This window comes from Pteronotus mesoamericanus, unplaced genomic scaffold (assembly GCF_021234165.1).
Source record: "Pteronotus mesoamericanus isolate MK-2021 breed Mesoamerican mustached bat unplaced genomic scaffold, CSHL_Meso_final contig_101, whole genome shotgun sequence".
Taxonomy (NCBI): domain Eukaryota; kingdom Metazoa; phylum Chordata; class Mammalia; order Chiroptera; family Mormoopidae; genus Pteronotus; species Pteronotus mesoamericanus.
This window is the reverse complement of record NW_026555001.1, coordinates 26,843,661-26,858,314: the sequence shown is the minus strand read 5'-3', so window position 1 is coordinate 26,858,314 and position 14,654 is coordinate 26,843,661. Positions and strand designations below refer to the sequence as shown.

General features: G+C 44.4%; 1 protein-coding gene across 1 annotated transcript in view; it reads right to left on the bottom strand.

Moving 5' to 3' along the window:
• ADAM17 (ADAM metallopeptidase domain 17) overlaps positions 1–14,654 on the bottom strand; it is a 41,815-nt gene that overhangs the window by 12,047 nt on the left and 15,114 nt on the right. The window contains exons 5-11 of the mRNA XM_054569811.1: positions 13,048–13,216; positions 12,031–12,164; positions 9,969–10,058; positions 8,045–8,158; positions 5,681–5,825; positions 5,494–5,582; positions 4,251–4,403 (exon numbers count right to left, since the gene is read on the bottom strand). Of these exons, the coding sequence (XP_054425786.1) occupies positions 4,251–4,403; positions 5,494–5,582; positions 5,681–5,825; positions 8,045–8,158; positions 9,969–10,058; positions 12,031–12,164; positions 13,048–13,216 (894 nt within the window). The remainder of the gene's footprint in view (positions 1–4,250; positions 4,404–5,493; positions 5,583–5,680; positions 5,826–8,044; positions 8,159–9,968; positions 10,059–12,030; positions 12,165–13,047; positions 13,217–14,654) is intronic.

Sequence of the window (14,654 nt, the reverse complement as noted above, 5' to 3'; positions counted from 1 at the left end):
AGCACAGGCGTGGACCCGTGGTCTGCACCAGGCCATGAGCCATGCCTTCCGCAGGCACAGCACTGCCCGGTGACAGGGCGGGTCAGGCACAGACGCCATCTTCCTAAACAAAAGGTCCAGGCACATAAACAGGGCTGCTTCCGTCTGCCTCTTTCCCGGGCTATCTGAATGAAGGCGCTGTTTAAAGGCTTCAAGTTGTTGAGCTTACTAATGGAAAGCACAGCATTATATACGATCTATTAAAAGATTAATTTCCAAACTGTTACCTAGACGTTTTCGTGGGTCCCCAAGATTTTAACAGTTTCTCTTTGTTTTCTAAGGTGACAAGTGTCTCCAAAGGAGCCTCTACCAAGCATGCCCAGAACCACGGAGACGGCCCTTTCTAAATTCAGGGAGATTAACCAGAGCCCTGAAACAGCCCGTGTTCCAAACCATCTGACAATTAGAAAAGGGGTGAGGGTCTTGGGGAAAACGCAGCACAGTTACTTGAGGCGGGGTTCTCCATGGAACTCTGCAAATTGCTTCACTTTCACACCACACAGGAGCCTCGAAGCCCCTGAGACCTACAGAGCCCAGGACCCGCCAAAGGTGACTGTGGCCACTGAACCATCTGTCACCCTAAACAGAAACACTAACTGGACTTTTTAACAAGGATCTTCCACTTCTGATTAAGATGGCAACATAGGCAGACACGGCTCACCTCTCTTTGCACAACCACATAAAAATTATAACTAAAATGTGGAACTGTCAGGAATCGAATTGAATGGAAGTCTGACATCTATCGAATGAAAGACACCACATCCATCGAGACTGGTCAGAGGGGCAAAGATGTGGAAGGGGCTGATCCCACACCCATGTGTGCTGGATAAAACTTTGGGAGGGATGTCTTGGGAGCAAGGAGTCCCAGCCCCACACCAGACCTCCCAGCCCAGGGTTCCAGGGTCAGGAAAGTAAGTCCCCACAACTTCTGGCTGCAAAAACCAGCGGGGATTGAGTCAGTGGAAGAAAGTTCTGGGAACCCAAGCAGTTCCTCTTAAAGAACTGGCACACACTCACCTACTCAGGGCCACTCTCTGAGCTCCAGCACCAGGGTAGCAGCTTGAAAGGCACCAAGGGTATAAAGGGAGGAACTGAAGTGTCTGGCACCAAGGCGAGCAGAGGCCACTGTCCCTTTTCTAAACCAAACCGCCACACAGACAGCAAGCTGGCGCAGTATCTGAGACTCCATCAATCCGGCCAAGGCTTTTGATGTGCCTTGGAGACCCCCAGAGACTCTGCCCCGCCCACCTGACAGGACCACCAAAGCTGCTTTTCCATATGAATGACTGGTCTGGGCTCATGCTGCACAACCCTGTAAATCCTTTCAACAGCGGGCCTCAGTGAGCCCCAGGCCGAGCACTAGCAGCACCCAGTCTAGATTCACATCTTGGCTTCGCCTGCGAATCTCCAAGCCCAGCCCAAGTAGCGGCCATCTCAGATGGCTCTACAGCTCAGGTAGAGTGGCTCCAGGCAAAACACAGGTCAGGGCTGACCTTGGCCTGCACCACCTGGGAAACCCCAGAGCCCAGTGGAGCCCCACGACCCTGCCCCTCCACGGAGGGCAGAGGTTGGTGGTCAGTGGCCACAGCCAGTCACTAAATTCAAGGATCAAGGCAGCTGACTGGCCTAGGTAAATCCCTTCCACTAACCCGTCAACAGCAACCAAGGCTCAACTACAAGAGGAGGATGCACTCAGCCCACACAAAGGGCACACGCCGAGTACCCAGCTTGGGTCATAGGGGAGGCTGTGCCACTGGACCCTACAGGATACCTACTACATTAGGCCACACTACCATGGCACAAAGTCAAGGCAGCTCTACCTAATACATAGAAACAAACATAAGGAGGCTGCCAAAACGAGGAGACAAAGAAACATTGCCCAAATGAAAAAAGATCAAAACTCCAGAAAAGGAACTAAACAAAATGGAGATAAGCACTCTATCAGATGCAGAGTTCAAAACACTGGTTATAAGGATGCTCAAGGAAATTAGTGAGGACCTCAGCAGCATAAAAAAGATCCAGTCAGAAACAAAGAAGAGACTAATAGAAATAAAGAACAATTTACAGGGAAACAACAGTAGAGCTGTTGAAACTGAGAATCAAATCAATGATTTGAACATAAGGAAGAAAAAAACCACCAATCAGAACAAGAAGAAAAAGAATCCAAAAAAAATGAGGACAGTGTAAACAGCCTATGGAACAACTTTAAGAGGTCCAACATTTGCATCATGGGGGTGCCAGGAGGAGAAGATAAAGAGCGAGAAGTTGGAAATCTCTAAGAAAAAAAAATGAAAGAAAACTTCCCTGATTTAGTGAAGGAAACAGACATGCAAGTCCAGGAAGCACAGAGAGTCCCAAATAAGATGGGTGCAAACAGGCCCACTCCAAGACACATCATAATTAAAATGTTAAAGGTTAAAAGCCAAAGGTTAAAGATAAAGAGAGAATCTTAAAAGCAGCAAGAGAAAATAAGTTAGTTACATACAGAGGGGGGCTCCCGTAAGATTAATTTCTCAAAAGAAACTTTGCAGACTAGAAGGGATTGGCAAGAAATATCCAAAGTTATGAAAAGCAGGAACCTACAGCCAATATTGCTCTACCCAGCAAAGCTATCATTTAGAATAGGAGGAGAGATAAAGAGCTTCCCAGACAAGAAGAAACTAAGGGAGTTCGCCATCAGCAAACCATTATTATATGAAATGCTAAAGGCACTTAAGAAAATGATCAAAACTATGAATAAAATGGCAATAAATACATATCAGTCAACAATTGAATCTAAAAAAGAAACTAAGCAAAGAAGAACAGAGACAGAATCATGGACACGGAGAGCATTCTGATGGCTGCCAGATGGGAGAACGGGCGAAGAGGTGCGGGGACTGAGAAGTACAAATAGGTAGTTACAGAACAGCCATGGGGATGTAAAGTACAGATAGGAAATGGAGCGGCCAAAGAATTATACACCTGATCTGTGGACATGAACAAGGGTGGGGGATGGCCTGAGGGAGTGGGGGGAGGGGCTGCGTGGAGGGGACAAAGGGGGAAAAATCAGGACAAAAGTAATAGCATAATCGATAAAATGTAATTATAAACAAAAGTAGAAGAAACTCCGGCTATTATAAAACTCTTAAATTAAGTGTTCTTTCTTTTACTATTTAAATTTCTTCTGTGACAGGCCTTCTCATACAGCACACGTAGTGAGAGCTGCAGAAGTTACCACCTTACTCCTTCATAGTGGATACTAACGTCAAAACTCGATAGCAGTAACTTCTCACGTTTTATTGTTTAGAAAGCTTTACAATATGTGTATATTGGTTTTTAAATAACAATAAAGGTATGCAAGGGAGAAATAAATAAATACATAAATAAATAATTTAAAAGGCTCTTCCGAGGGATTGCTATAGCAAAGATATTTAAGGGGCCGGCCCCATGGAAGCCGGAAGCCGGGGCAAATGCCATGGTGCCTTTCCTGGTTAGGGCCCGACTCTCCCAGCCCCTCCGGCAGCCCCTCCCCTTCAGCAGGACGCCTTCCCCACAGGGCGTTCTGCAGTTCAGCTCTAGGTAACATGAAAGGACCGGACATCTTGGGCCCTCTTCACTCAGACTCTTAGGAGTTAGTCACAGCCACTCTTAAAGTCTCTGAAATCAGTAGCAATATCTCGAGTCGACGGGCATGCTGTATCAGAAACCGTCACAGGTAGGTTGTTTGTGTGTGCTCGATGCACACTCACCAGGTGTGCCCCCGCCAGACACGGGAGACAGGGCCGGGGACGAGGAGGACAAGGGCCCTGCCCAGAGGAGGCTTCCAGTCTGGCCAAGTACGCGTTTTGTTACATCAATTTATGGAAACACGTAAGTTGTGAAGTGTTGTGGAGTTTAAGTGAATGACAACTTATAAATGAAATGACAGGAAGTTTTAACTTAAAGCCTGAGCCCACCGGACCCTATCATCTAGAACTTCAACACAAGCCAAAAAGTATTACTAATTTTCTGTAGAGCTCAAATCTACACAATTAATCTTGGTAACAAACAGCCCAAACAACAGCTTTACCCCAATTTAGATGGCCCACATCTCAGTCCAAACACACACCAAGTTTCCGGGTCCTTGGTAATTTGCAGTCCACCCCAAGCATGGGGCCTGTTCTGAGCTCTTACTATAAATTCAACAGCCACTTTCTTTCCTAACCACGTCAGGAAGCTCCGAAGACACATACCTTATTGTTCTCATGGTCTCCACTCACAGCTATGGGGTACATGACGAACTTCCCTCCCTGGTCCTCGTTTGGGGCACATTCTGCTAGACCGTCCGGATCATGCTCCGCTCCAAAATTGTGCCCCAATTCATGAGTGGTAACCAGGTCAGCTTCCTTAAAGATCATGCAGAGAAAACATCATTTCCTAATACCCACCCGTCACCGGCTCTGGCCAGTGGGTTCTGCTGTCGTAAACAGGGTCCTGACGAATCAGATTCTGGAAGAACCCTTAGCTGTGCTCAGGCAGCAATGCAATCAACCCAAACCGTCACATTCCTACATCCCCTTGAGGCTTTGGGCAGCCAGACCAGCTTTCTAAAAGAGGCAGAGTATATTTTCTTTGCCCTCCTTTCTGCAACACAGAAGGGAATCATCTTGGGACCAGGAAGTGGTAAGCAGGTGGACAAAGGTCTCATGCTTCAAAGGGCTGAGTAATGGGGGGGCGGGGGAGACCCTGGACCCCGAGCACCCGAGCTCCCGCAGCAGCACAGAATGCTGCCTGTGGACCTCTTGACTGAGGCAAATGAGCCCCTTGCTGAAGTCACTGTCTATTGGATCATCTGTTATATGCACTCTGGAATATGTCTAACATATTCCTAATGGTTACACGTGGGCACAAATCTGAAATCTTCCAGAAATCCTGAAATCTTCCAGAGGAAAGTAACAGGCCACATACAAAGCATAAAAAGTTGGAATGGTTTCAGGCTCCAACAGCAACACAGACACTGAAGGACAATGGAGCGGTGCCTCAAACATGGCGAGAACTGGGGTACGCCAGCTTTCACTTTCAGGAATGCAGCAGCTGAAGAGTCTGCCTTTGGGTCCCCTCCTCAGGAAACTCCTGGAGGATTTACACCGAAATGGTGGTGTAAACCAAGAAGCGGAGGGACACGGGCCCAGGAAATGAGCCGGGGCATCTCCAGACACCAGCCACACAGCGCCCGAGGGTGGGGCAGGAGGGCAGGCTGGGGGCGAGGGGCATGGACCAGGGAAAACAACGACCCAGAAGGGTCTGGACTGACATTTGACAGATAACTGATTTTCTTCTTTATACCTTTTATCTTCATACTGCCCACCACAGAATGTTTTTTCAGACAGAAACAACAAAAAACCCAATATGTATTACTCTTTTAGAAGACATCTACATAAATATACAACTATAATAAACTAAAAATCTATCTTTTAAAAAAATAAAAGAACATACCTTTGTAAGGATGGTTTTACCATAATTTTTTGTGCTGGTCAAACCACTGTTCAAATAGATATTTTTCCTTCCGATCGGGCTATAATAAGCTACGGGAGAAGGAAACAAGCAGCTTGATCAGTACAGGATTACAGGGTCTGCCCGGCAGCCCGCTGCCCCCGCACACGCACACCAGTGGGGCGCTTACCCTTCGGACAGACTCCTCCGTGACTGTTTGCTCTGGGAGAACCAACGTAAGCTAACCCGAGAGTCCCCATATCGAAGTCCTGGTATGTGAAAAGGTGCGCTAGGCAGACTTTGGATGCCTCTTCAGCTATATCGAAGCTAAATTGCTTTAAAAAAGAAGGGTATTCTTAATTAGATTAACGACATCGTATCGTAAGATGCTTCAACCAAGCACAGTGCCCCATACTTGCGTGCTTGCGGGCCCGCACCAAACCGGGCAGGACGAAGCTCCTCACCCACAGCACCCGCTGACCCGCTGCGCAGGTGAGGGACGACCTGTCACCGGCCCTGGTGGGGAGGGGCGGGGGCACACAAACGGGAAGGCTCAGGGCTTTTTACGGCAGCCGTCAGAAACCACGGGAGCTGGCGGAGCCCGGCAGCCCCGCACCAGGACATCCCGAACGTGTCAGGCTCAGGGCCGGACGCCTCCCCAGCCCCGCACACCCACACACAGGCCTCACGAGCAGTTCAAGGGCTCTGCCCACTTTGCAGGGCAGTGGTTGTTTTTAAGTTTCCTTTGGTTTTACAATGTGTAGGAGTTCTAAATATAAACTTATAGGAAAGCATGTATACTTAGTTTTATGTTACTAAAATTAAGATTAAAATCCATTTAAGTTGGCACTGGTGCTTTGGGAGGATTTTTTTTCCTTAAAAGGGCTCTATATATTGCTTCAAAAATCTCTATTAGAACAACCCATAGTCTCCAATTTAAGAAGACCTTGATTTTTAAAATGCTTAACTGAGCAGCAGGAAAGCCCCGATGAGGAGACGCCCCCCGGCCGCGCCGGGATTGACAGCCGGGAGGCCACTGGGGGAGACCCCTGGGAGTCTGATAGGAGCCTGGGAGGGGACACCGGAGGGGCATCTGTCCAGTCAAGGGCTTTCCTTTGGCTCCTCCCCTAGACAAGCTGGCAGGCACGATGGCTCCACTGTCCCAGGGGCCAGGGTACCTGGTCACTCGACTCGGGCCGCCAGTAACAGCTATAGAACTCACCAAGAACAAGTCATTTAACCTGCCTGTTTTGGGCTGAACTGTGCCCCACCCCCAATTCATATGTTCAAGTCTTAACCATCAGGACCTCAGAATGTCACTGTATTTGCAGATGAGGCCTTTAAAGGGGTAATTAAAGTAAAACGAGGTTCTATGGGTGGGCCTCCCCATACTCCGATCAGACTGGTGCCTTTATAGGAGCAGATGGGGAACAGACAAACACAGAGAGAAGACCATGTGAGGACACAGGGAAAAGATAGCTGTCTACAAGCCAGACATACAGACCTCAGAAGAAACCGACCCAGCCAGCACCATGACCTCAGACCTCTAGCCTCCAGAACTGCGAGCCCTTCTGTGGTCCTTTTGGTTATCAGCAGTCCTAACAGACTAGTACACGTGCTGAAAGGCTGAAGGCGCCCTTTAGAAGGGCGATAGCGCTCTCAGCCTGCCTCTGGGGTCACCAGCAGGTCAAACTGGACAAGGGACGTCAGTGCACCGTACAGACAGAGCACTCTATGGGCCTCAACCTGGGTAAGGAGTTGGCAATACTCCCGAAATTCCATTCAAATGTGAAAACTGGGTTTCCGCCTTGTGAGACTCTCATCAGAGAATCCAGATGAGCCGGTGCCTGAACTAACCCGTGAAAACAATGAGATAAATCAAGCGTTGTTTTAAGCTGCTAAATTTGTGGTAATATTTTAGAACACTAAGAGCAAACTAATACATTATCGACCTACTGAAAGACAAACCCTATCATTCCATTGGTTATTTTACAAAGCAACAGCATGCAGACTCAGACACTGCAATCGTGTGGTAAACAGGATAGATCACGTTCTGCTGAGGCACAGAGTATTCAGGTTAACTACCTTTAGATTTATCACCAGAGCAAAAACATAAAAACTTAATATTCTTCAACAGAACTTCCAGATCTCTAAGTTACATGTCTACCGCCTGAGTTATTTCCATACCGCTTGACCATTACTAGCCTAAGAGATTCGCTGAAAAGTTTCAGAGACCTGAACAAACAAAATGGTACAGGACATGCAGGTACCGGGCATCCATCGATCTTCTCCAGCCCCACGACCCCCTTGGCCCCCCACAGCTCGCAGCGGTGGGGAGCACTGTTTGCGAGCGCCTTTGGTGTGCACAGCTTTTCTGCCCGTCTTCCTGCTGGCCCTGCTGCAGGGGACAGGGTGCCGGCTGGATCAGCTCGGGGCTGTGCCTGGTTTCCAAGCGCCTTCCCTAACAGGCCCCTTCGTTAGCGCAGACGTGACCCTCCCACAGAAGTCACCAAGTGTGTTAAAGCATCACATGAATCCAGGCTCCGCAACCTACCTCAAGCAACATCTTCACATCCCATGCGTCCTTTTCTTCATTTGGGTAACTTTTTGCCATATTATAGTGCCTTTCACCAGGTTTTACCTCTTGTGGAGACTTGAGAATGCGAATCTATACTTAAAGAGACAATATACTTAGAACACTTCAGGAAAAAAGTCACAAATAATGAATACTGCATTGTTTTAGATATTCAAAAAGGACTACGACTCCAGGAAAAAACGTTTTGGAATCAGAATTCCATAAAATTATTCAGCTCTAAATATTAAATGTTTAAAAACAAAGGGAAAAGCATATGATATGGAAAACATGTCAATGACTGATTTGTAAGTTTATAAACATACTCCCAAATTTTCATTTCCTCTCTATTTAGTTGAAAAAAATGAGAACTTAGTCTAAAATATTTATTTCAACTATAGTTGATGCAGAGATGCAGAACAATAAAATGTACATCACTGTATAGCACAGGAATAAAAGATTATAAAGAACAGGGGCTATTCTCTGTACTTGTCGTACGAACGGACATTAACCCTGCTTAGAGCTAAGCCATGTTCAGCATGGCCGTGTCCGGTCGCTCTGGCTCTGCCTGCCTGTGGGAGGGCATATCCTGTCTGCTCCACCACGTGGTGAGCTCACTGGGGCGGGCCTTGCAGCTTTGATGGTGGGAGGTCAAGGTCAATTCTGGGTTGAAAGAGGAAACCTACTGTGACTGCACACCTGAACCACACCTTCCAATTCATCTGTTATCATTAAATAAGCTATGTATTTTTATCTCCTATATCACACCTATTTTTTCAACTGGTTCCAAGTTCCAAAGCAAAAAGGAGCATTATATACTGATCCCATTAAACTCAAACAAGCTGCAGCTATTTTAAAGAAGCGAGGCAGCTCTGCACGTGCTGTAATGGGATAATCACAAACACAGTCATGAAATGAAAACGCACAACCCAAGGAGCAGGGCGTCCCACCGATGTGTCAGGTACACATGCACACACATGCTACACAGGCACAAAGTGTCTCTGGGAAAACACGCATGAACTAGTGACGGGGACGTCTCTGGGGAAGAAACTGGTGTGACAGGCGGAGGGCAAGGCGACTTACTCTTCACTGGCTTTTGTACCACGTGTATATGTTACCTATTCAAACAGTAACTTAAAGAAAGAAAATGCAAGTAAAAGAATGGAAAAGGGAAAAATAATTCTTAGTTTTAGCAAGTACTATAAAAGTTTAACATTTATAAGAATGATATAATTTCATATATTTTTTAAAAATCTCTAAATTCTATTTACAGAACCTATAAGAATATGGTTAATTTAGTACAAATAGCCTAGAAAAAAATATAAATAATTTCCACAGTTTCCATAGCAAAGTGTCTGTCCAAAGCAATACTCAACTCAAAACAGTCTTTTTAATCAGTCATATCAATTTGGGACACTTCTTACTATGAGATACTAAGATGACACTAATACATCATGGCTGGACACACTCTATTAAATCAGGAGATTTTTGGGGAAAAGGGGTCTCACGGTTCTGCATATATAAGGGCCTTGCAACGCACACAGTAGTTTTCAGCGACTTCTCTAGGGGTCAGCACTGGGCCAGGGTTCTCAGGGAAGACAGGAAGCGTGCCGGAAGACAAAGAGGGCGAGGCCGGGGTAAAAGACCATGAATTCAGAGGAAGGAGAGATTAGAGCAGCAAAAAAGGCTTTCTGCCTAAAAGAAGCTTAAGAAGAGAAAACTTCACAATCTATGAATTATTAATACCAAAAGCGCTGTACAATTTATCAAATAAGAATCACTGGCATTTGAGAATATTTATTTATGATTACAATTTAAGATGAGTCTTGGGGTATGAATTTAAGTGACAAATATTTACATCACGTAACTCAGCTGAGCAATGTAAGCCACATCCGTTGACCAATACCTGCTCTATCTGTATTCCATAGCCTTTAAAACCTGCGTTGTCCCATGAAGTGTTCCGATAGATGTCATCAACTCTGTCAATCAGCTCTATCTGTGTGTATAAGAGAGAGAGAAGGAAACATGTATATCTTTACTACTTTTTGCAATGTGACAAATCCTGCTGGGAGAAAAAATCAGTTTAGAGAAAATGCCATTATAAAAGTTTCTACCAATTACAATTACAAAAACTAGCATAAAGATGTTATTCTTTATCATTGACAGCACCAACAAAGAAATTATTCCTAGTCCCAAATAAAGATTTGTTACTAGCATAAAACTGTGGTATACCTTATTACAAATCCCAGTGATCAAATGTATATGGAACCAAAATGCCAAGTAACAGGCTTTTTAAAAACTGCCATTCCAGTCAACTACAAAAATGGAAGTTAACAATCAATTCAACTAAAATATTCTTTTCTAAGAAGTATTCTGTCTTCACTCTGTCTCTTGGCAAGCTCCTCAAACACCCCCCTCAGAGAGAGGCGGGGAGCAGCGCCACCCGCTGAGCCTGGCCCCGGGCCCCAGCCCGGCCCCCACCAGGCAGAGCTGGGACAGCGGCCGACCCCGGTGCGCTGGAGGAACGAGCTTCTTACCCTCCTTCCTCCTGCGCTCTGACTGGGGAAGAGGGAAGGTGGGCAGAGGAGGACAGTACGAGAGCCGAGGGTGGCCCGCACTACCTAGGAGCAAAATGCTCGCTCCCTATCTTCTCCTCAAAGATAATGTTTTATTTTTCAAAACTGGATAGATGAGGCTTGTTCAGACGACTGTGAAGCACATTACAGGTGGGAAACTATTCTTTGCTTATAGTAACTTTAAGACTAAGAAACACAAATTTTAAGAGTAAACCTCTCATTATATTCATGTTCTTGGTATAATGAACAAAGAATTAAGAGGGGCCCTTTGATACAAAGCCCCATTAAGAAACTTTTTCAAGAAAGATCTCTCTTTCTTAGGAGTAAGAATTACAATGACTTCACACACTGCTCCTGCTAACCTGACAATGAATTCTTTCACTGACGGGGGAGAGCGGGGAGAGGAGGGTGAGGGGGCTCCAAATAAAATGGAGACTGGGAAAAGCGAGGCAATGAGAAAGAAGTCTTTGCTGCGCTGGCTCTCGGTTCATGAATAGCTGCATTCTCTTAGTTCCTAAACAACCTTTCGGTCGGCGCCAAGTTATGACAAATGAGGTCATACTGATAAAAAATTTCAATGAAATCTGATTCCCTTGACTTTTAAAATTACATAGTAAATGCTTAACAATCCCGTGCCCACACGTCTATAACCTTCCCTCCACATCTCAGCCCTACAGTTAGTTAGGGCCATGGAAGTCCCATCTACTTCACACAGAGTCCAATAACTGGCTATTTTATGACCCAAACCAAACTGACCATCTTCTCTGAAATATGCCAAAGTAAAGCACACAGGTTCATACAGATCCTTCTTCAACTCTAGAACACACATGCCCATGTGTCACCTATAAGATCACTGCCAATATAGAAGGCATGTTTTCAAAGAATTCACTTCTATAAAGAGAGGCCTACACCCTGGCTGGTGTGGCTCAGTGGACTGAGCACCGGCCTGCAAACCAAGGGTCACCGGTTTGATTCTCAGTCAGGGCACATGCCTGGGCTGCGGGCCAGGTTCCTGGTGGGGGACACGCAAGAGGCAACCACACACTGATGCTTCTCTCCCTCTCTTTCTCCCTCCCTTCTCCTCTCTAAATATAAATAAATAAAATCTTTAAAAAAAGAGAGAGAGAGTCCTAACCCTAAAATGCACAAAAATGCTAATGTGCAGAAAATCATAGTTCCAAAGTAAAACAGATTTTCAATACTCTGAATCTAGAATCTCTACACTGTAATATAAGAACCTCAGAGGACAGTCCTCAAATATTTCATAAACTAATAGAGCATCTGAAACAGGCCCAGTTTCATCAAGTTTCAAGTGACCACAGGCTCCTCTTAACTGGGATGTGGCTCCGGGCGGAGTGACGCTGCCGTCCCTCCCCAGGAGCAGACACTTACTAAGTAGTTGGTGGTGGTGCTCTCCTCCCCACGGCCCATGTGTCTGTAAAAGCGATGGTCCGCCACCACCAGCAATTTACACGTGTTCTTCAGGGAGTGAGGCTCCGCTCTTCTCTTCGCCCGATGAGCACGCTCTAATATGAATTTGTATGCACTATTAAATCAAAATTCATCAAAACAAGGAGTTTTTTTATAGTAACCCTTTAAATCTAGCATGTCTTTGAAACAAACATTACTTGAGCTTAGATATCTTGAACAAAAAAAATTTGGAGGAAGACAGAAAAGTAATATGAGGTTTTAAAACTGTAGAATTCAATACCAAGTAAAAGTGTCTCTGTAGTTTTTAAAAGGAGGCAACTTTAAAAAGCACTTAAAAGTAAAGCAATCACCTATCTACTGCTGGGCTCTTAAGCTCACACTTTTTTCTGAAGTCTACGAATTAACCAAAGTAAAGGTAAAAATATCAAGGTAATCAAACATTAAAAATTAGTTTGTGTTAACAGTTTGTTTTTCTTATCAAATAATCAAACTATTTAAGAATTTATTTACATACTGCAAAGTTAGTAATATTTTCTAAGGTTTTCAAAAGTTAGAACAGTAGACTATTTCTCCAACATGGTTGTTTTCAAACGACTCTAAATGGAACTGTCCCAAACTGAAAACCTTCTTCTCTCTAAACATTGAAGACCTCTTGTTACCAACTAACTTCTTATAAACTTATCTAACGGTTGTTTCACACCAGTATTATTTTGTCATTTTTAAATACCTGCAAATAAGAAATATTTCCCTCATATTATTTAATTCCCCTTTCCCCAATCTTTTTTTAAGTTCAGTCTTTATTGTTATCATTGTTTTCTAGTGTTTTCATTTCTTATAGGCAATTCTTAAAAATTTCTAAACAAAACTATTTTCAACTTGATACGCATTTTTTGTTTTTTTTAATCAATTAATAACCACCACTATTGAAGACAGCTGTAATGCTTGATTTTTACTTGAAATATGTTTTTTAAGTCTTACCATCATGGGGCTGTCTGTCTATCAGCCCTTCTGGAAGCAAATCTTCATTGTCCACCTTTATGTAACCACACACTTTCGAAGACTGCAAACGTGAAACATTCTTGATATCTTCAGATTTATAAACTAACATTCTTTTGTCTTTCGTATCGTTAATTAGTCTCCAAAGTGGCTGAAAAATGAAAAAGTATAACTAAGATAGAAAATACAAAAGTTTCTAAACATTACATTTTTACATCCTTTCTGTTTTTTGTTTTTTGTTTTTTAAACCCTCGCCCAAGGACACGCCTACTGATTTCAGAGCAAGGGGAAGGGAGGGAGAGAAATACCAGAGACTGGACCCACTGCCGCGGGCATGCGCGCTGAGCAGGCATCAAACCTGCAGCCTTTCAGCGCACGGCGTGACACTCCAACCGACTGGGCCGCGCCAGCCAGGGCCCCCCCTCGTTTCCAGACAGCATTCGTCTCCAGGTTCAGTAACCTGACCGGTCGTTTCATCAAAAATAAACCTCTCCAACTTTTATCATAGAGTCTCTATGCTGATAAATAAATACAGGGATTATTCATTCTTTGATGTTATCTGTACATAAAGAAAAGCATTATTTTGCACAAGTTATGAAATCTTTCAGAAGATGCAGAAGCGAACAGCCACGCCCTTTTCCATCTACTGGCACTGTTCTAGGTGACGGACACACAGCAGTGGAAGTGAGACAAGGTTTCTGTTCTTGGGCTTTTTCATTCTAGCTTCCTTAACATCTTTTTACGTAAGGGAAGAACCACCACATTTTCATGAGAGAAGACTAAAAACTTGTAACAACATGCCTAGAACTTACCAGTTTCGTGGAAAGCAGTTTTTACAAAATCTTCATTTACAGGATTTTACAAGGCCACGGTAAATCAGAATTAACAATACTCAAAAGGTTACCCAAGTCAAAAGGAAGTTTCTTCTACCGTATTTTGCTACACACAATGCACTCCTGTGTATAATGCGCACCCATGTTTTACTACTGATCGGTAATACCCACGTGCAATGCGCACCCTTATTTTCCCCACAAAAATTTGGGCAAAAAAAAGTACTCATTATACATGCAAAATGCAGTAATTTAAAACCAAGTTCTTCCCTGTGAGGACACTGGTCTCATCAGAACCAAACAGCCTGTGAGAAAGGTACAAAAATGATATAAAATTTATATACACATATACACATATGCATATATATATATATCTCCATATCCATCATGGAAATGAAAGCCAAAATTACAAGAAAACACTACTTCGTACCCACTAGGAAGGAGATAATCAAAAACACACCCAATCACAGGTACTGGCGAGACTGGGGACAAACCAGACCCTCAAGCACTGCCGGGGAGAATGTAATGCGGACTGTAAAACGCCCTGCATGTAAAATGGCGAGAATGCAAAGCGCAGCCACTAGGGAACACAGTGTCACCCTGTGACCCAGCAACCCCACTCCTAGTTTATACCCAAGAGAAATGAAAACATCTGCTCGAAACCAAAAACCTGTCCACAAATTACCACAGCACTATTCATAATAGCCAAAAAGTAAAAACAACTCAAATGTCCAACTGAAGAATGAATAAGCAAAATGT